This window comes from Lactuca saligna, chromosome 6 (genome assembly GCF_052625555.1).
Source record: "Lactuca saligna cultivar CGN05327 chromosome 6, ASM5262555v1, whole genome shotgun sequence".
Classification (NCBI taxonomy): Eukaryota; Viridiplantae; Streptophyta; class Magnoliopsida; order Asterales; family Asteraceae; genus Lactuca; species Lactuca saligna.
The window spans coordinates 7,300,001-7,322,146 of NC_136422.1; the positions used below are offsets into that span (position 1 = coordinate 7,300,001).

A 22,146-nucleotide genomic window follows, 5' to 3' on the forward strand; every position below is an offset into this window, starting at 1 on the left:
TTGACAACTTAATTAATTTATATAAAAGCAATTTCATGTCAAACACTTTTTCTATTAACATGCATATATTGAGTTTAAAAAACTTTTATTTTAATTATTGGAACTTAACTGAAAGTAGACTAAATAAGTAATAAATTACTTACATTAAAATATAAAGACTAAATTTTAGATATAAAGATTAACAAGATTTTGTAGCTTCTATCAAATTGTTAGATTTTGATTCTCAACCCCTAATACTATAATTTATTAATTAATCAATTAATCGTAAAATTTCTTTCTTAACATGTCTCATGTCCAACAGAACCTTTTGAGTTCAGTAAATGAATTGAACATAATACGAAATAGAATATATCAAAAATGCGAATGCAAAGAAGATTTGGTTGATTTACCGATGTATTTTAATGAATATACATCCTATATACTATAGATAATCAGCTTGAACAAGCTTTTTTTTTTCTTCAAATATGATTATTAATCAACCCATAGACCATAACAATTGCCATGATTAACGAATGGTCGATATGGGGCTGTACAATTAATGTAAATACATCATCTCCTAAATTAATTCCTGTTGTTGTTTGTTTTTGTTTAAGCTCTGCTACCAGAGCACCTTCTTGATCTTCATCTACAATCTTGAACCCTAGTTTCCCATTCATTCTAACAATCTTGTATGTAAACCCTCTTCCTTTATGGTCACACGAATTCACACAAATGCTTCGATGTTTTGTTGCATGGAACCATAGTTGTTTATTCGAACTACAATCATCCCATTTATATCCATCCCAGCATCCAAATAATTGTAATTTCTGCACCGACAAAGCAATTACATTAAAAAAGATATCGTCTTTTGATAAAATGAAACTATATATAAGTTAATCACGACTTCATGAGTGCATAAGTACCTTCTGTCGTAAGGAAAAGAGAACATTGCCTCGAATATCCATCAAGTAAACTTCTTGGCCACATTTATTGTCGTAATTATCAACTCTATAAATTATTTCGCCTTTTGAATTGTAGACAGTGCATCCATGAGTGTTGAAAACTAAAGATTTCATCCATATTGTAAAAGATTCAAGCTTTGAACTCATGTAAGGTGAAGGAGAGGAAGGAGAAGGTCTGTGTGGATAAACCCTAGACATTGTAAGAGAAAAGAAAATAAATCTTGTAAGAAGATAGAGAAGCTCCTTTATATATATAGACATGAGGAAGTGGTAGTAATTTAAAAATATTTGCATGTAGGTCAGCATCTTGGAAAAGAATTCAAGTATGTCCCAGTGAGATATACGGTCCCTATATATATCTAAATCCCCACAATTATTTATCAAATAAATAAAATTATTTTACATAACCATAAGTATAATATTTGGTTAAGAAAATAGAAAAGTTGTTATACATTATAAGTAGATTCATATTTATGGTCTTAGATAGTATAAAGAATAGTCATTTGAGCAACATCGATCGTCAATGTGAGTTAATGACAATTTCGAATCATACGATCGGCTCCTGTACAAGCTGCTCAACTTTTTTTTTTTTAGAAATTCTACATTAATGTTGTATTTTTTTAAGTTGTCATATTTCAATTATCAATGTGTTCATCATTATTATTAAAAAAACTACTAGTCACAAAGACTATTTATTCGCAAATAGAACGGATGCATATATTGTACGTCTTACCAGTAACATTTATCAATGCATAAAATAGATTAATTTTGATTTTTACAAAATAACTATAACAAATTTGGTTTGTAATATAAACTTTTGAACACCTTCGTGACTATTTCTCACCAAAAATATAATATATATATATATATATATATATATATATATATATATATATATATATATATATTTTTTTTTGAATTAAGAGTCAAAATCCAACAATCATTACAGCCAGTTTTCACATTAACTTTTAAATTCTATTGATTAGTTTAGTGGGCGTGTCATTATCTATTCTACTTAAGTAATACTCAATTGGCCTTAGAAATTCGAAATAGTCAAATACATTCTTTTTCAAGGTTTGATTGTTGTCCCATGTATCCTAAAATTGACCACTTTCTTAACTTAATATTAGATGCCGAATTTGTTGTATAACTTTGGTTAATTTAGATTTACTTGTTTGAATGCTTGAAGATCTTTGAAAGCGTAAACTATATATGACGGAAGTTAGATCTTTATAATAAGGCTATATTTTATCTTGTGAAAAACAATCAAGAACGTGTAACTAATGTTCAATTTCCGCCCATAAAGCTATTTTGTGACGTCACTTGTAATAAAACATGGCAAAAATTGTATCGGCATCGCATCAAATTAATCAGTACAAAATTATGAAAAAAGAGTGCGCCCAAGTCGACTCCATGCACATGTACATTTTATTGACTTTTTAACACATTTAATTTAATCTTAAAAGTTGTTGGCTTCAGCCTTCATTCCTCTTATTTCCTTGAAATTGATCTTCAAAAATATTTTATTATCCGTGGGTATTAAACAAATAAATTGATGTTAAAGGTCCTTTAATTGACCGCTCGATGATCTCAATAACCCTACATCTATCCACAAAACAAGGACCTTAAAGTTGTTGTAATGTCTCTAATCTGGGCGTAAGATATATCATTATGTCTCCCATTAAAGTTGCACCATGGCCAATCCAAAATATCAATGAACACCTATCGTCAACAATCATATTTTCTTTTTTGGTAAACAAACTGTTAGTTTCTTAAAATAGAAAATGATAGTATAAAAAATAAAGAAAAGATTACTCGATTTGTCTATGTGGCCGGTATACCGGATTTAACTCTTTGATGACATTTATGAAAACTTCTATGTATTTGTCTATATTATTTCATTTTCTTGTTTGGTTGGTCCTTACTTCCATTGTTGCTACATAACCATTCCTCATCTCAGACATCCATCTTTACCCAACGAAACCCAACGCACCATATCTGAAAACCACACACATCACCATCATCAATTTCTTATTGGTTGTTGATTTTCAAATTTCAAAGAAACCCTAGTATATTTGCCTATTGAAATCCTAGACATCGACCACCGAGCCATTAACGTACTTACCCTTGCGCAAACCAATGTCATCACTGTTTCTGAACTCAATCCTCCAAACCCTAAGATTGCTTCCTATTGAAAACCCTAATTGTTACATGTTGAAAACCCTTATTGTTACCTCTTTTCCTATCCATTTAACAAAATCCAATTTATCGATGCTAATGTGTGAAAAATACCACACCATCTTGTTAGAAAATTAGGGTTTGTAGTGGAGATTTAGATACTAACTTGGATTGTGAGAATACTTTCCGAATTGATATTCCAACCTTATGCATGGGTTGCAAGAAATTCAGCCTAGGATGATCCAATTGGACACTTACGATTCTATGCACAGAAATCATAAGCCAAATTGCTAGAAAGATTCCGGGAAAGGTTGAAGAAAACGAAAGCTAATTTTCGTGTGTAACTTCTCAAAAGGAAGAATCGTATATATAATAACGAGATTAGGATTTCATTAGGGTTGGACCGTCATTAGTTTCTTTGGAAGCAAGTCAGGGTGATCCGGATTTTAATGAGGATTTAGAGTTCCTAAAACTAACGAGTTTCGTTAGTTTTACCATAATCACCCTCAATAATCTGAATTTCAAACTATGTACCCCGCTAGGGGCGCTGCCCTTAGACCCCACCAAAGGGGTGTCGCCCCTTTAGAAACCTCGGACACAGGGGCACTGCCCCCGGACCCCCCACTTATCGTCAAATCGGCTTCTAATTTGATCTTATACATACGCACTCTGCACCAACCCGTATATATGTTAGAGTACAAATTATTAAGCCCTTTAGCTAACATGTTAGTTCCAGCTACATAAAATGACATGGTGACTCTAAAATCACTAACACATCTCTAACAAACTTATCAATAATTTGATATCAATAAGCATCAAAAGTTTTCTTCTTATTTCTTCCAATTTTCTTGTTTTTCCAAGCACAAGAAAAAATATTAAGGTTATGTTTGGCGTACTAGCTGGAAAATTAGTTGTTAACCTAAAAGTTAGCTGATAAAAAAATGAGATTTGGTACAAGTAGCTGAAATATATAAAATAACATTTAAAAGAATGTGTCTTTAAAATTAATCATGGTGTGTATTTGAAAGAAAAAAAAAAGAACTTATTTTATAAGCTACTTTTGGCTTGCCAAACATAACAACTTAAGAAATTTTGAAAAATATGCTAGCTTATCATCTAATTGTAATGCGTCAATTTACACAACCAAACTGCCAATGTTCTTTTTTTCAAGATCGTGTGTTTTCAATATTGTATTTAAAGTATTTTGGGAATCTGATGTTTATTATTGGATCTTTTAGTGCTTATGAATTTAATGGTGTTTGAATTTGATTATACGTGTATGGTTTTATATATTTGCGCCTAATTTTCATAAGAACTCTCTTTGGGTATATGCTAGATCTGATTTATTTTTCATGCATCAAATTTATTTTGCTTGACTCAAATTTTTTGATATGTTTATGGTGGCGGACGATAGTGGTGGTGATGGAGATTAGCGTTCATAGCCATAACAAGCCTGGTAATATTACTATAAATAACAGTGTCCTTTTGGGTTACATGCAAGAACAAAATGAAGCAAATCTGAAAAGATATCTATTTGAAGTACTTGTTTTGTTAATAAATAGAATATGGTATTCCACAATGATTTGAATTCATTAGATAATTATTATTATATGTATTGATTATCTCTACGATTTCAAATCATATCCTTATAAATAGAGCGCTCCAAATCCAGTTTTGATACATGTGAGAATACCTCTCGGTTGTCAAAACTTAGGATTCCTCAAAACCCTAAAGAATCTCGAATTGTCGATCCCACGTTGTGGCCTATTGATCTCCACGTCGTGCTCGAAGAACATAATCGAGATTTTGATTATGTTTGAAGCTCATTGTTCAAGGGTTGCTTGGATATGTTTCTTTGTCTCTTGGGTGCAATTTCAAAAGAGGAATTCTCCGTTGGGTTCTTAAGTCCAATCAACCGGTTCGTCAAAAAGAAGAACCCCATAAAGAAATCTAAGGTATGTCTTCTATCCATTGAGTTCTATAAGTTAAATAGACTAGTTGAGTTTAGATCCATTGTTTCGAGTTTAGATCAGATGTGTTTCTGTTTTCTGCTGTCATTTGTTTGATCTAATGAGACTCAAAACCTATCATTGGTATTAGAGCATGACTAACTCAACTCTATTACACTTGTCCTTTAAGTATTTTATAGTTTGTATGTGTAGGGTTTCTGGTTTTAAATTGTTTTAAAAGCTTAGAAATTTGCAATGACTAATATTGAATCTATTTATGCTTTAAAACAACAATTTTGGTCATTCTGCCTCTTTGTCACGACGTAGCTGTTCTTCCACTGCGTCGTGGTATCTGCATGGTCTGTGGTTTGCAGCTAAGAACCTAAAATAATACTTTAATAAAATCGTGTGTTTTTTGTGTCCCACGACATGGCAGATCTTTCCCCACCTCGTGGAACCTAAAATTCCATATTATTCTAAATGCATTTTTGTTTTTGGTTGCTCGTCTTTTTCAACTTTAGTCACATACAAACTAGCTTTTATACCAAAAGATAAAGTTACATTTGATTTAATTAATAGATTAATTAAAAAACAAAAGATTAGAACTCTTATAATTTAATTTTTGACCTTTTAGTCAATAGAATTAAAAGACATTTTATCCACAAGTGTGTGTGTGTCTATATATATATATATATATATATATATATATATATATATATATATATATATATATATATATATATATATATATATAGTAAAATAGTATTTATATGTATAACACTAAAATAAACATTGTGTTCTCACATATTTCTTAATGTGTATTATTTGTCCTACCTCGACTAGGCTCATCCACTTTATTGCTATAAGGGAGGTTTAAGGTAGGTCTTTTTGATTCCTAATCAGGTCGGCTTTTAAGTGGCATAGATTTCTCGCCATCCTCACTGCTTTCTTGTGTTTGAAGTGGAGTAACCGAAAGGATTTGATAGGAAATTTGAGAAAAGTTCAAAGTATTAACTCTATAAGTAATAAAACAAAATCTCGTTTTATATATAATGTGAATCTTATGCTTCCCGTGGAAATTACGTCTTGTGGTATGTTCTTGTTGACGCAAGCATGTGTGGTTTACCGGCTCGTCTAAAGAATAATATAGTCAATGAAATGTATACAGTGATCACGATTCTCAAGCATTACTTTAGCTGAATCCCATTGTAACTTCGCATGGTCAATTCACCATTTGGATTCATGATCCCCGGTTACTAGTCATCAATGTTAAATGAGCATTGGAAGAGATTAACATGCTATTGACATAAGTCGATAAATCTCATTTTTCCTATGAATCTCATATAGATTGAGATCGATAATAGTTTTTCCACCTAAATAACTTCATTTTGTAATTTGCGGCTAATACACTTTACATTGTGAAGCCAAATATGGATCCTAGCCTTTTGATTAATAATTTGTTATTTGGCAATTATAAAAAAGGGTTCTTGATCAAACTAATTGTGTTTCTTTTCTTAATAGATGTCAAATGGCTCGAGTACTAATCCTCCTCTTCCTCCTTCTCCTACACCAACCGCTTCATCAAACTTCTATCTAGATTGGATTTGTAACCTAAGGACCACTTTAAAGTGATTGTGTGTTATTGCATAGAAGACCCCAGGGGAGCCTGTGGCATTAGATGTAAGACCATGTGGGGTAGCCCATGGCATTCCTAGGCAAAGACCATTTTGAGTAGCCCATGGCATTCCTAGCTTAAGACCATGAGGGTTAGCCCACGGCACGATGGTGTAAGACCCTGGGGGAGCCCACGACATCCTTACAGGTTTTTGTATGCATGGCTTATGTGTATATGTATCTTTTATAGCTAATAGGATATGTGATGTGTGTATTGTGTGTGGTATGCTCTGGGAAACTCACTAAGCACTAGCTTACAGGTTATGGATTTGTTTAAGGTACTTCCGATCCCAATGGCAAAGGCAAGGTGTGATGGCGCGGCGTGCACTCTCTCCCAAATGTTTTTATGGACACTCTGATATTTGGATTAAAAGTTGTATGTGATATATGTTTTGAAAACAATTACGATTGAATTTCTTAAACTATGAAAATGTGTTTGCTTAACTTAAAATGAAAATTTTCTTTGAAAAATTGGGTCATTACACTAAGGGTGGTGATGGTGTTGTAACATTTCTGAACTGTTTTACGGTTATATATATATTGGAGTCAAATGTTGCTTAAAAGGTATTTGACAAAGAAACATTTGTTCCTATTTTAGATGGTAGCTTTCAACATTCATGATATATGAAAGTAGGTTGCTTTTCTTACAATCTTGATGTGGATTAATTGAATAGGTCTAGCATATGGATGTTATATCTGTTTGGACTTCTACAAAAAATTTCTTTACCAATTAAAAAAAATAAGCCTCTTGACTCATGTGAAGCATTGACCACTTTCCTAGTTAACATTAATTAAGGAAAATACAAAACATACTTAAATTCGAGTTTCTGAAAAGTCAGTCATGGCGTGTCATGGCTCCAAGACTTGTACTTGATGTTACGCTTTAACAAAATATATTTATATAAAATTAAATAAGAAAAATACAATACATTGTGTGTCATGGCTCCAAGACTTGTACTTAAGGTTCCAATACATACTTAAATCCAAGTATCCTAGTTAACATTATTTAAGTAAAATACAATACATACTTAAATCCAAGTTTCTAAAAAGTTCGTCATGACGTGTCATAGCTCAAAGGCTTGTACTTTACATTACGCTTTAACAAAATGCAACCTTAAGTTATATATATATATATATATATATATATATATATATATATATATATATATATATATATATATATATATATATATATATATATATATATATATATATATATATGGGTGAGATCGGTTGAGAACCCATAGTTTCCCGAGAACCCGAGAACTAAAAGTTGAGCGTTAGATCAAAAATAATTCATTAAGGTCATGATCGTAATCTTATCAATCTCATTTAATGTTTAATTTTTTGTGTTATTGTAAATATTAATATAAATTACATAATAAATCAAATTTTTGGATTTTTTTTTAAATAGTATTTTTCAGTTTTTTAAAAAAAGTGCAGATATTTTAATTTTTTATAAAAAAAACATGAATTTTTGAAAATAAAATTGAAAAAAATATTTCTTTTAAAAAAACTGCAATTTTTTTAAAAAGCATTTAAAAATCAATAAAATTAAGAAAAAAAAACTAAAATATTTAACAAATACTATACTTTTTTAACCAAAAAAATCAACATTTTTGGTACATTTATGGATGTTTTTACAAGTGCATGTATGCATATTTATTATAATATTTGTAAAAGAATCTTAAGAAAACTCATTTTATTTACTAATCTATAAACACAATACAATAAGTATTTTATTCGATACAATATAAAATATCAAAAATAAAAATTCTCTACAAAATTTGAAAGCATTTTCATGTCTTCGTGTCAATATGTCCATATTTTCTTCAATTTATCATTTTCACCTCTTCATTATTCACCACAATTTCTTCCAAATCTACAAGAAAAATAAAAAGAAATTGATTGATGCAAAAACACTCACAGAAATACATATGTAATTTACATGTGAATCATTTGTAATTCATACGTGATTTACATGTGAATTACTTGTGATTTAGATGCGAATCACATGTAATTCATATGTTAATTACATGCGAATCACATGTAATTCATATTTAATTCATATATTAGTTACATATGGTTCATATGTGAATAACATGTGATTTACATGTGAATCACATGTAATCCATATGTGAATAACATGTGATTTACATGTAATTCATATGTGAATTACATGTGATTTACATGTGTATCACATGTAAATCACATGTAATTCGCATATGAATCACATGTGATTCATATATAATTCACATGTAAATCATATATTTCCAAGTGAATCATATATAATTCACATGTAAATCAAATATTTACATGTGATTTACACGTGAATCACATGTAATTCATATGTGATTCACTTGTGATTATCACATCTTCAAACAACATAAGGACACCTAAAAGATATCTCAAGCACTACGATTTATTTCCAACGGATTATCATATGAGCATATTGCAGTAAATCACAATTAAAGTTTTAGATCATACAAACCTTCATTTCTCCTAGGGAAACCAAATAATCTTGGTCTTGATTCAAATACGTGTGTTGTAATATATCTATTTTTATGACATCATCCATTTTTAATTATTTTCCTCTTTCATTATGACATCATCCATTTTTATCAAGGTTCTAAAAAGCTCGTCATGGCGTGCCATGACTCCAACGCTTGCACCTGCCGCCAAGTTTTACCAAAATGCCGCCTTAACTCATATATGTGTATAAAAATGAATAATAGTTGACAATACATATAAAAATATTAATTATATAGAAAATTACCGCCTTAACTTACACCTTACAAACATCGTGACTCGCCAAGGCTAGGAAAAGCTTAAGGCTTGACATTGTCGCCAAGTCATGCATTACGTTATTTAGAACCTTGATTTTTAATGATTGAAAATATATCTAAATCAAAATCAACAAAATTAGATTGTAATTTCCAAAAAAAAAAAGTCAAATAGAGAAAGTGAAACTATAGGATTATTGTAATTTGTAATCAAAATGCAAAGTCATGTTTTAAAGATCATAGACTTGATCAAGAGAATGAACCTCGGTGGAAAATACAAGTGGATTTCTCATTTTTGCTTGTTCACATGCCACTTCAATTGTATCTTTATAATCAAGTAGATTGCAGCATTCTTTGCAAGAGCAAGCTTCAGTACAATAAGATTCAGCAACAAAGCAAACACAATATGTGGAAAAAAATCATTGTATTAAAAAGACTAAAACTTCAATTGCTAAGTGCGATAATACTTTTTACTTTAGAGAATGTGGGTCATATCTCCATTATTAAATTTGAACTTACAGTTTCAAGCACTTGGTAGTCTTACACTTGCAGCATTTATGAGCATCAATGTTGCTTTTTGTAGCCATTCTGAAACAATTAAAGAAAACCATGAAGAAATATAAAAGCAAACATTTATATATCTATATAAAAAAGTCTGACATGAAACATGAAGAAAAACCTTTTTGTTTTGGGGATTTTAACCATGTCTGAGTCATAAACTCATAGTTGAGGTTCCCCACATCAAAAATATGCATCTGGAATATATTTTCAGGTAATTAAGCATGTTATCTGTCATATCCATTTATCATTTAAAACCCTTTCTAGTCGACTTCCATGATTTCACCCTAAATTTGACATCCTATATCAATCCTTTTTCTGCTAATCATACTAACAAAATTACAGTGTGGAGTCATGACTTATGAGCATCAAGTTTCAATCAATACATTACTGGAAAAGAATCCACCTCGGATGATAACCGTAGTGCACTCTTATTGCAATTAAAACCTATAAATTAGTCTTTAGGATTAACAATGAACAAAATTTGACTGGATACAAACAGAGGAGGAATTTAGATGTACCTTTGAAGATTGATTCAAGTCTAGATTAAGACAAAACACGATTTGGAAACGGGTCGAGAAATCATATATCGTGGAGATCATCTTTTGCACTGAGAGTTGTTTCTTCTGCTACTGAAGCGAGACCTGATCTACTAAACTCGAAACACAGGTGAAGAAGGAAGACTACGCAATTGAACCTCTAATTCACGTCCTAGAAATCGAAAGATCAGAGGTGAAGGAGAATTTTGTTGTGGCATTGTTTAGTTTGTCGATAATCGAAGATAAAGAGATACGAGGTCTAGAGCGTTCAGAGCTTTGATTGATTTATTAGGGCACGGAAATCCAAGAGGGAAGAAGGATGCATCCACCACACTGTTCAATCTATCAATCGTTGGGAGCTCCAATGAAGATCGATTTCTGATTCAATGGATCGACCAAATAGAATTTGATTCACAAAACACTTCAATGGATCTACGGTGGTGTTAGGCGATGGTAATCAGGAGGAAATCAGTGATTGAGAGATATAGAGAGCGGAGATATTAGGTTGTCGTAGTGGTTGTCGACGAAGGAAAAAATGGTAAGTCGTCGAAGGCGTTGGTTATTGACAGAGGTAGGTTGGTTGTTAGAGGGCGGAGGGAGGCGGTCAACAGAGGGGGGATGATATTATGAAGAACACGAGACATTGAGAGAGAGAGAGAGAGAGAGAGAGAGAGAGATGCTAATTGATATTTCAACTGGTAATTCGATTTTTGAATATTTTGTGTATACCAAATTTACCCTTGTGGTATATTGCTAAAACACTTATATACAACTAAATTTAGTTGTATTTACAATGTGTGTGCCATTAATCATCTAATCCATCCAAAAAATTGATCCAACTTCCACTTTTAGTTCTCGGGAAACTTTGAGTTCTCAAATGATCATTTCTCTCTCTCTCTCTCTCTCTCTCTCTCTCTCTCTCTCTTTATATATATATATATATATATATATATATATATATATATATATATATTCAAAAATTATCACCTTAAGTCACACCTTATAAAAGAAGTAATTCGTCACGATTCGTGAAAGCTTGAGGCTTAAAATTGTCGTCAACTCACGCATAATGTTATTTAGAACCTTGCTAAAATCTAGATATTTTGGTTTCAATAGTTAACATAATAATCCGTTGAAAACTTGAATGATCTTGTTATTTCGGTGTGACGGAGAGAAAACAAATCTAACATCTATATCTAATCGTCATTGAATGAGATTTAATCATCGTGGAAGCTTCTATGAAGATTTGAAACCAATTTTTTGGCTGAATATCTATGATGTGGACCAGAAGACTTAAACAACAAAGACTTCTAAATGGCAACAATGACTAATATTTTTATTTGTTATAGTTGTTTTTCTTTTTCTATGTATTGTAATCGACAATAGAATATAATAAAAAGAATAGATACTTGGTTGGAGTTAAGTAAGTGTTATGTCTTTTTTATAGTTTAGAAAAAGAAAAAATATTATTGATCTTGATCTTGATCTTGTTTTCAAACCGGTTTCAAAATGATCTAAAACCGATTATCTTATTTTAATATTTTTACCCTAAAAACCGGTTTAAACCTGAATCGGTTTGACAAAAATATTTCTTTCATAGTCGATATCCGATATTAAAAACGGGATGCTTTTCCACCAAAAATCAGGGTAAATCCGGAGTGGTTTATTAATTTATCTGATCTGATTCCTTTATAACCGATTTTATCAGCATCAAAATAAACATTCGGTTCCAATAAAATTAGGTCTTTGTACACCTATAAATCCGGTTTTAAATCCAGTGTATGAATATCTAGCAATAGTTCACCCCAATATGATCATGCCAGATCACCCAATCCAACCCACCCTTTAGACTAGTAGGCTTTGGCCCAGATACTCATTACTATCTTTTGCTTTCCACACCCCCAAGCCCAATTAGTAGCCCACCACAACCAAAACCCAGTTCGGAAACCTTGTTGGATGATGGTGGTGTTGGTGTATGATTGTAATTTGTATGTATGCGACAATTGAAGCTTTAAAATTTCCAATGTTTCTTTTAAAACAATAAGTTACTAAGTCATTGAACGTTAAGATCCACATTCCTTTTACATACTGTTTACACGTTTATTAAAATGTGTTTGTTATATGATATTCACAAAACCATAAATTTACTTGAGCCTAGACTTACAGATATACTAGTATACTTTGTAAATAAATTGGAAATAAGCGAGATATCAAATTTAAAAGGCAAGAAGGCCATTATCAAAAGATAATGTAGTATTTATTTCTATCTTAAAAAATATCTAAATAATATATCGATGAACCCAAAGTAATAAAGACGAGAGAGTGACCCGAAGGGATTTAATATCAAGATAACAACCTCCAAAGCTAAAACATGGGCGAGGGTGACTGGTGTGGGTGCATTAAATATGACATGAAGGACCTCATTATAAGGTGACATTATTTACAAGGTAATACTTTTGTTCAGTACTTCACTTTAATAATACAGGATACGAATTTAAATGACAATATTCAAACTTAATGCTTTTTATTTATTTTAGAAAATATTAAGATTTATTTCGAGATCAAGTGTTCAATATATAACTAAGGTTTGCGCTCCCTCTTTGAGATTGAGGGTTCAAATCTCGTTGTAGACATAGGTAGAATAGGTGTTGTTAGCTTAGGAGTAGATTAGATTTGTCGGTTAAAAAAAAAAAAAAACTAAGGCCTGAGGAGGTGTTTGGGATTGCTTGCTTAAAACTTTTTTTTTAGTAAAAATGTTTAGTAGTTTATCTAATGTTAAAACATGTTTTTTTTTTTAAATATGTTGTTTGGTAATTTATTTCGAACAGTTTAACGAAAACAAATTAAGTTCTTATGCTCAATAACATTTATAAAAATATGTAAAGCAATGTGTTGTTTGTTTTTTCGAAACGAAAACGGCTGAAGTCTGTGAACCAAATTTGTACCACTCTGTTGAAGAAGTAGAGCAAACGGTTGCAATCTATAATAAGAAGTCTGTTTGTTTTTTAACTTTTTCAGACTGCTGCAATAAACTTAAATTAACTATACAATACATAAAAATAAATCTAAATAAAAATTTTATTTAGTTTAATAATATGCAAATCAACAATAAAGATCATTGTGATGATATGATTTTTAAAGAGGTTTATATAAAATAATTAAATATAATATTTGCTAAATAAAATAAGTAAATTTGTTAATTTAGCTAAAAACGTGTTCATTTTTGTTAAAAATTTTAAGACAATGATTATTTTCCGGTTAACTTCAATAAATTTGGTAATTTTAATGATTAACTTGTAATTTATTAGAGTAAATTACACGAATGGTCCCTATGGTTTGGGGTAATTTACACGTTTGGTCTCTAACTTATTTTTTTAACTTGGAAAGTCCTTAGTATTTGTTTTTGTTACGCCATTGGTCCCTATTGTTTGTTTTTGTTACACCGTTGGTCCCTATCTTACCTAAAAAGACTATTATTTAAGTAGGGAAAATGATAGGGTATGTAAGGTAAGATGAGATGGATGAAGTTGGTGGTGTGTTTATTTAAATAAATTAAAAAATCAATGACAAAATAGTTTTTTTAGGTAAGACAGGGACCAAGTGTGTAACAAAAACAAACAATAGGGACCTTCCGAGTTAAAAAAATAAGTTAGGGACCAAACGCGCAAATTAACCTAAACCATAGGGACCATTTGTGTAATTTACTCAATTTATTAATATTTAGTTATAGATAATATAACATAAAAATATTTATATGAAATTTACCAAACGGTTTTGAAATTATGTAAGATATACTCCAATATAATATTCTTCAAATATTATTAGAAAAATAAACATGTTGTTGTAGAAAAAAAATCTAAGTTGAATAATATAACTTATGACATGGCATAGATAGAGAGTCATCAATGATGAGTGTTGGAGTTGTCGATTGGAAGAAGATGGTGGATGACGGTGGATATGGGAGTTGGAGAGAGCATGCCCGAGGATGAACTGACAAAAGGTTGATCGTTGTGGTCTTTTACGACTTTTTGTTCCGTTTTCAACTTCTTATAGAAATGTTCCTCTAAACTTAAAAAAATCGAAAATAACATTTAAAAAAAAGAGAGAGAGGAAAAAAAATAATAATAGTTTGTTTAATAGTGTAAGACATCATGCATGAAACTTGTCGAAACCACAAAGATAAGTGGCATCGATATTTTAGAATATGGACTTACTTTTCATAAATTACAATCATGAGGATAGAGGGAGTGGTGTAGCACTCTCTCATGAAACCGCAGTGACACGTAAGCGTCACCTCACCCATTACCACAAAAGTGTGGTTTCATACCACACCCAAGGAGTGGTGTCACACTTGGGTATTTTTTATTTATTTTTTAATAAATAAAATGGACCAATCAGAATGAGGTAAGAAAAAGAAACCAATCATTATAACACCCCATGTATCTAATTTTGCAACTTTTATGATCATCTAAGAAGATCTACTCGATGAGTCAGTGCTCTGACTCGTCGTGTAGGGACGGGTTTGGCCACGTGGTTTAAGTGACCAACTCGACGAGTTGGTGGACTCAACTCGGCGAGTTGGAGTTAGAACGAGAAAACCCTAATCCCCGGGGTTTTGCACCTTATTTAAAGTTTATTTGTCCCCTTATCCTTCCTTACAGCCCCCTTTTGAGTCCAGAAACCCTAAATCGTTGTTTACTCTTCATTTTGTGTGATATTAAGCTTTGAAGGTGGATTGTAGTGAGAAGAGCTTGAAGTACTAGACCTTGGAACAAGAAGAGGTTGTGGATCCGAGTCCTACTTCATCTTAGCATCGTTTAAAAGGTAACAAGTTATTACCTTGGCTTTTCATTAGCTAGATCTTCTCCTTATTGGGATTAGGGCTAACTTTAGCATGTTTGGGGATCATTTCGGGTGTTGGGGTAAGATCTGAAGTTGTAACATCATATCTGGATTTCCCTAGGTCTCTATTGTCATAAAGGCATCAAAGTTGGCAAGCTTTGGTCTTTCTTCATCCCTTAAACCCTTTATCTACCTTGGTTTTGATGAGTAAGGCCTTGCTTGCACGTAAAGTTTGCAACTTTACGTGGCAAACGTGCCCTAGGAGGCTAGATCTACTGTTTGGAGCAGTGGAGTAGCTTAAAATCACTTAGACATGGAATGTATTGCATGAACTCGACGAGTCAAATCATCCAACTCGGCGAGTTGGGGAGGGTTTTTTCGTTCTGAGTTGTTGCATGGACTCGGCGAGTCGGTTAGGTGACTCAACTGCCTGTAAGCATCATAAGATGGACTTGTCAAAATCCCAAAATTACCCTCAAGGTCAACCCTGGTCAACCTTGGTCAAAGTCAAAGTCATCAGTCAAAGTCAACAATCCATGTTGACCTCAACTCGTCGAGTGCATCTAGCCACTCGTCGAGTTCCTACCGAGTCCAGACAACTTGATCAAACCTTAGCCAACTTACCGATTTGTTTCATCAACTCGACGAGTTCACTTAAAATTTAGAAGGCGGGGAAACTAGATCCGACTCATCGAGCTCATATAGCAACTCGTCGAGTCCCCCTTCCTTTTTGCTTGTTGTGATGATTTACCAAATCCAAGGATTCCAGGGCTTAGATCTAAATCCGTAATGGTGTCTAGAAGGATAAAGTTTCCAACTTTACCTTCTAGAATCGTTCCAAATGCTTCAAGGCCCTTAATAAAGGTTGAAAAGCTTTATGGACATGCATGTCCAATGCATGTCCCTAGGTCAAAATGACCAAAAAGAGGGAAATGTGCCCTAGAACCCTTGCATGGTGTCCTTGCTCAACCAAAGGCCAGATCTAGCCCACCTTGGGACCATTTTTCTCTGGAGATTTTTAAAGTTGCAAACTTTATGAATCCCATGCATGCATTCAACAAGAAGGGTAGGAAATGAAGAGTAAATTCAAGATGACTAAGCTCAAGGATGGGTGCTTGGTTTACTAGATCTTCTCATTATCTCCTTTTTCTTAAGCTTCAAAGGTCACTCTAGCTCACAAAATGGAAGAGAAGATGGATTAGGGTTAGCACAGACATTCTTAGGGTTTGGAGGATGATAGGAGGTAAGCTTCAAGGCTCATAAGGAGATTATATAGGGTGCAAACCCTAAAATTAGGGTTTTATCATTACATCGCCTACTTGTCGAGTCGGCCTTCCAACTCGTCGAGTATGGTGTAGATTCTACGTCCTTAAAAAGCCCTCTACTCGACGAGCTGGACTCCCAACTCGCCGAGTCCACACACCAAAACCTTAATCTTAATTAAATAAGTAATACCTAGAACAGGTGTTACATGTGAGGCATACGTGATTACCGTCCCTACCCATATGAGGTAAGATCCGATTCTCCTTGGATCTTTTGTATCGGGCGGCAAGGATTGATTGTGCGATCTATTGCACTTTTGGGATTGGATAGTAAGGGAGTACTAGTTGGAAAGAGTTGGTTGTCATCAGATCGATCGTTGGAAAGTGAGAAGGATTGGGAATTATAAAACTATCATGTATTGTGAACACTTAGTCGGATCTAAGTGGGGGAGAATCATCACGAAATACAGAAGTAGAAGCGGTTTTGAAACAGGGATAAGTTTTGCATCGTTTTCAGGAAAGAAGACAACCTAAGTGGCTATTTGGTTTGAGGGTTGTGTGAGTTGGGAGTCCGGTAAAACTCCCCAGCTTGTGAATCGCGTCTTCTCGGTGCTTGATAGCAGAATTTGGGGAATCAATTTGGGGTTCCAGTCATGAGTTGAGTTCAGTTCGGGTGTTCGGTCGAGTGCGTGTTAGACTTTGAGGGTAATTGGATTGATAGATTGAGCGTAAGGCATCAAGTTATGGTTGTGTTAGGGAGAAAGTGTTGTAAGAGTGCGGGGGTAACTGTATCATTCACAGACTCTTTCAGATGATTAGGCCAGGGTGTACTAGTTCGTAAGATTATGGGTAGGTCATGGCATGATTGGAATCAAGAAACAGTAGGTCGTTAGAGACCGGACATGATGTAAGACTACAATATTCTAGTAGCGTTCACTTTTCGTATCTGATTCGATGCCGACAAGTTGTCAGGCTGTTATGATCGGATGGATCAGGAGGATTAATGGATCTATGAGTGGCGATATAACTAGGGCAGTTATTGTTAGTCGAGTTTACTTTGGGAATCGTATGAAGCGATTGTAAGATCGCTCGTTGGTTCAGCAATCGGGTAGGAATCTGATATTCCGGATGAGTTTTCTGTCAAGTATAAGTGTACTGCAGGGAAATTTGGTATGTGAATCTATCTTCTAGTAGGATCCCTAGGTTATTAGAAGTTGAGTAGCCAGTTAGGAGATAAGTGCAATGAATTTAACAATAATGATCCAGTATGGGCAGTCTGTCAGGGAGTCAGACCATCTTGCGACTACGGATTTCGGATTGAGTAAGGTGATCATAATGCGGGGAATTTTTCCATCTTCGGGTATTAAAACTTTGTTAGGGTTAGTTTCGATTGCCTTGGGAAGACTGGGGTTATGCTCGGGATTGTAGCCATGTAGTTCAAGTTGTCTGGTGCGTAAGGAATGATACGAAAGGATTTCGAGGATGAAATCAAATTTAAGTGGGGAAGAATTGTAACATCCCGTTTAAAATAGTATAAGTATAAACCCGGAACCCGAGAAGTAATTATTATTATTAGTGGGGTGTTGGTTTCGGGACTCCAAATGACAAGATTGGAACCTCCAAGGGTTAAAGTGTAATTTTAGGACTACATTTGAAAAGAATTTGTCAAGCAGGGGCTGCTTAGTAAATATTTCAAACTTGATTTGCAAGGATTTTCTTATGGAGGGGTTTAGATGGTAAATTAAGGATTAAAATTGAAAGAAAAGGAGAATGAGAGACTAAATGTGTCATTATGGGGAGAAGTTTGAATGATCTAAGTATTTAACTGTTGCATAAGCCTCATCCAAAACCCTAACCCTAATAATCCGATGCAGCCGCCACCCTTATACCTCTCTCTCACCTTCAACCGCCACCACCTCTTCTAGTGAAGTCGGAAACCACCAAATGACCGCCATTACCACTACGATGATGGGATTGAAGGCCAATATTGCGGCTGTTGTTGCTATTTCCTCCATTGACCGGTCCTTCTCTCCTTCAAGGCGCCGTCAGTCTCGCTGTCGTTGTCACCGCTGGGTTGCATCGCCACCGAGCTCCGCCGTCGCTGTGCCACTGTCATTGAAGATGAAGACCATTGTCGGAATGGAAGAAACACGCAAATATCAATCGTTGTTACTGCTCTCAATGAAGAATCGTGCCTTCCCTTCTCTCCTCTCCATTCTGTGCTGCTATCACATCGTCGGTGCCGTTCCGATGGCTGTTCCGATGCCGCCATGTCGTCCAAGCACCACACGCCGCCGCGAGGGTGACTAAGCATGGGGTGTGTGATACCGTGTTGTGTATGTCTTCGTATGTCTAGGTGCGTATTCCAGTACAAGGGGTGTGTGTGTGTGCATGTGTTTGCTTGGCCGGAAACCATAAGAGCATCCATCTCCACCGCTGTGAGGGATGGTTGTCACCCTCTACTACCGTTGGCCACCACAAGGGTGGATATGTGTGTGTGTGTTTTGTGGATATTGTTGTAAGTTGTATTGTACGACTGGAATAATCAAGAAAACGACCCGTCACCGCCGTGAGGTGGTGGTTGCCACCTCACGCCGCCTTTCTGCCACCACCAGCCGCCACTTTAGGTGGTTGTATGCTTTTGTGTGTGTGATTGTAGTTTGGGATGCTTGAATAATTTTTAGCCAAAAATCATAACCACCACCGTGAGCCGCCATTGACCACCATTACCCGAGGTGGTTGTGGGTAGTCCCTACTAATGAAACCCTAATGGGCCCAATGAAGCCCTAACCGATCTAAAAGCCCAACCATTTTACTAATGGGCTAGTATGTGGGTTGTAAACCCTAATTAGGGTTTGGAAAACCCGAATTTCATGAAACCCTAATTTTGGGGATTTATCGAAACACGCACGAGAATTATTTAATAAACTTAAAATATTAATTAATAATCATTGGCAAATTAACCTAAGATAATATTGGACTTAATGGATTAAGTTCTTAATGGGTTAAGTAAGAAACACTTAACCCTAATCGTCATTTCATGTGAAAACCCTAATTTCACTTAGGCCTTAAGTTGGGCCTTTCTTTTGGGCTTTGGTGATTGGGTTACTGATGGCTATCTAAGGACAAGTAAATGGACTAAAATATTTAGATGGGCTCAAGGATAAGGCCCATTGGAAATACTTATGCCCAATTTGGAAAATTGGGCCATAAATGGGTCATAATTGGCATTTATGATTATGAGTGTAACACCCCGACTCTCAGGTATTAATTTCAGCCATATTCTTCCATATTGAAAAGTCTACTCGACGAGTTGCATTCCCTGACTCGTCGAGTAGGAATGCGGTTGGACCGCAAACTTAAGTGACCAACTCGATGAGTCAGAGGATAGACTCGACGAGTTGGAGCTGGAATGAGAAAACCTTAATTTCGGGGTTTGCACCCTATTTTAAGGACCTTAAGTCCTTTCATTCAGTCCCCTTATCACTTGTTGACGGCTAAAAGGAAACCCTAATCGATTTAGACCCCATTCTTGAGTGTGTGAGGAACTAAAGTGTGTTTTGGTGCTTTCATTAAGAGAACTCAAAGATTTAGAGGCTTGGATTGAAGAAGAGGAAGCGGATCTGCCATCTACATTGTTTTGGGAGCGAGCCTGAGGTAAAAAGCTTGTAACTTGACCATTTCATACTTAGATCTCCTTATGTTAAGATTGTTGGAATAGTGTCTAAGGCTATAACTATATTCGGTGGTGCATGGTCCTTTTGGGTTGCCTTCACCATAGCAACTTGAAGGATGATTTATTAAGAGAGAGTGAATATTATAAGGAATAATATTTAGCTATTTGATTAATATAAGTCATAAATTAATTGGTATTAATTTGGTGACTTAAAGAGATTAATTAAATAAGAGGGTATAAACTGTTAATTGTTTGATAGTTAGACTTTAGACTATAAATCCATTAGGATACACCTTGGACGGATTCTAAGAGCTTTAGGATAGCTCAAAATCGTCCATAGGGTTATCTATGGAATGGATTTGGATAGCCTTAAGAGAAGATTATCCAATTAGGGTTTAAGGTGAAACCCTTAATGAGTCTAATAGTATAAATAGCCCCTATGGATGGGGCAATTTAACACACAACCTATAGCAAGGAACCTCTGGTCGAATTCCTCCCCTCTCCTCTCTCCTAAATCATCTTGCTTGCTATTGGTGTTTGTAAGCCATTAGAGGAGTGACAATTGTGACTCTAGAAGCTCCAAGACAAACAAGATCAACAAGGGATTCAAAGGTATGATTCTAGATCTGTTTTAATATTGTTGTTTAACCTAATTAGCCATTAGAAGTCTTGGATTCAAAATCATGTTTATTAGAAAGCCTAGATCCAAGCAATAGGGTTTTGCATGCGCACATAGGAAAGTTCTTATGGCTAAAACCCAACAGTGGTATCAGAGCCTAGATTGGTTTTCTTTAAATTGTTGCTTGATTAACTGAAACAAACCTGCAAAATTCGATTTTTTGGGTTTTGAGTCACTGACTCGTTGAGTTCCAAGGTGGACTCGTCGAGTAGGCCTGACTCGGCGAGTTCCCTTGTGCACTCGGCGAGTCTAGGCGTCAGGAATGGCCAGATTCGGGATTTTTTCATAATTATCTTATGGAAACTTACCTTAATCATACTAGATCAATGTAAATCCGATTTTTTGATAAATATGACTATTATCTTGATCTAATTAAAGATATTTATCATCCAATAAAATATTTAATTTCCTTATATGATAATCATTAATTATTTTGGTAATTATCTTCAAAGAAATCAAGATAAATCAAATAAAGATAATTAGAATATTAATTGTTAATTGGAATTATTTGTTATTTGATCCTTCATGTTTTAAATGTTTAAAACCTACCCTAAAGTTTTTGAAATTTATATTTGTGATTAAAAGTTTTAATTTAGACAACTTAAATTTCAAACCCTAGATTTTGAAAAAGTTTAAAATGCAACCCTATACTTATATGATATTACTAGATTAATATATATATATATATATATATATATATATATATATATATATATATATATATATATATATATGTATAACTAAATGCGAGTCTTACCGCTAGTAGGCCTCATTCACGAAGCCGATCTATAAGGTGGGTTTAAGGTTGCGGCCTATAAAATGGCGCTTAATGGGTGTACACTCACACCCACCGCTTGCTTGATTGGTGGAGGGTCGTTAGCCGAACGGGTAGGATAGGGCAACCTCATCCTCTCATTAAAAGTATAATAAGAAATACGAAGTAACTAAATTTTTTTTAAATTTCCCAATCTTAGTTACTTTAGGAAAAGTGAATTGATGCAATCCCATGAAATTACACTTTGCACCTTGCTAAGATGTTAGTGGAGCGTGTGTGGTTTACCGGCA

The 22,146-nt window shown here is 34.1% G+C and overlaps 1 protein-coding gene and 1 long non-coding RNA gene across 2 annotated transcripts; both read right to left on the bottom strand.

Annotated features, from left to right (window-relative positions):
- Window positions 1–394: 394 nt before the first annotated feature.
- On the bottom strand, window positions 395–1,202 carry LOC145001766 (protein LURP-one-related 4-like). Its single transcript, XM_078961113.1, has 2 exons — window positions 903–1,202; window positions 395–806 (listed from the first exon to the last, which is right to left on the bottom strand). Exons 1-2 carry the CDS (start codon window positions 1,200–1,202, stop codon window positions 459–461), a joined length of 648 nt encoding a protein of 215 aa, XP_078817239.1. The 3' UTR covers window positions 395–458.
- Window positions 1,203–8,450: 7,248 nt separating this feature from the next.
- On the bottom strand, window positions 8,451–11,270 carry LOC145001311 (uncharacterized). Its single transcript, XR_013661539.1, has 3 exons — window positions 10,605–11,270; window positions 9,234–10,113; window positions 8,451–8,624 (listed from the first exon to the last, which is right to left on the bottom strand). It is a non-coding gene; the product is annotated as an uncharacterized LOC145001311 (long non-coding RNA).
- Between the last annotated feature and the right edge of the window lie 10,876 nt (window positions 11,271–22,146).